The 867-nt window shown below is 65.5% G+C and overlaps 1 protein-coding gene across 1 annotated transcript in view; it reads right to left on the reverse strand.

Moving 5' to 3' along the window:
* Window positions 1–867, reverse strand: part of LOC104509550 (atrial natriuretic peptide receptor 1-like) — a gene marked incomplete at its 3' end in the record, with an annotated part of 5,341 nt that overhangs the window by 339 nt on the left and 4,135 nt on the right. The window contains exon 16 of the mRNA XM_010151523.1: window positions 62–217. Within this exon, the coding sequence (XP_010149825.1) occupies window positions 62–217 (156 nt within the window). The remainder of the gene's footprint in view (window positions 1–61; window positions 218–867) is intronic.

The following is an 867-nucleotide window of genomic DNA, read 5'->3' on the forward strand; positions in this document are numbered from 1 at the left end:
GGGCTGGGAGCGGCCACATTCCCCCCAGCCCCAGGGACGGCACTGCCAGGGTACGAGCCCCCACTGGGGCTGCCCCCCAAGCCCTGCTCTCACCTGCATGGGGGTGCTCTCTGCTGAGAGGGCAGTGAAGCCCACGATGTCGCTGAAGTAGATGGTGACGCTGTCGAACGCCTCCGCCTGCACCGTCTCTCCCCGCTTCAGCTGCTCCGCCACCGAGCTGGGGGTGCAGGGGGTGGGTGAGGTGGGGGGACACACAGCCCCCCAACCCCTCCTGAGGGCATGATATCCCCACGCTCAAGCTGTGCTGGGGGGTCCTTAGGGTTTTCAACCCTCAGAGGACCCCCAGACCTGAACCATGATGGGAGGGTCAGGGCTGTCCCTGGTCCCCCCAAAGACCCCCACCCCCAAGCCATGCTGGGGGTCTGGGGTCATCCCTGGCCCCTTTAGGTACCCCACGCCCCAAAGAGACATGCCCTTGGGGTCTCCAGCCCTCCAAGCACCCACAGCCTGAACTATGTTGGGGATCCCTGGGTCCTTTAGGCACCCTGAGACATGCAGCAGTCTGGGGGGTTGTCCCCAGCCCCTTCAAACACCCCCAGCCCCAAGCCACATGGGTGTCCTTGGGGTCCCCAGTCCCTCCAAGTATCCCCAGCTCCGAGAAACATGGGTTTCCTTGGTGTCCCCAGGGGGTCCCTATCCCCTCCAAACACCCCATCCCCAAGCAACATGTGGATCCTTGGGGTCCCCAGCCCCTCCAAACACCCCCAGCCATGCCGGTCATTGATGGGGGACCCCAGCCCAGAGCAGGCAGGGGATGTTAGTGTGGTGCCCAGCCGTGGGGGGAAGTGCACAGAGGGCCGGGCCCCC

This window comes from Eurypyga helias, unplaced genomic scaffold, assembly GCF_000690775.1.
Source record: "Eurypyga helias isolate BGI_N326 unplaced genomic scaffold, ASM69077v1 scaffold26715, whole genome shotgun sequence".
Lineage (NCBI taxonomy): Eukaryota > Metazoa > Chordata > Aves > Eurypygiformes > Eurypygidae > Eurypyga > Eurypyga helias.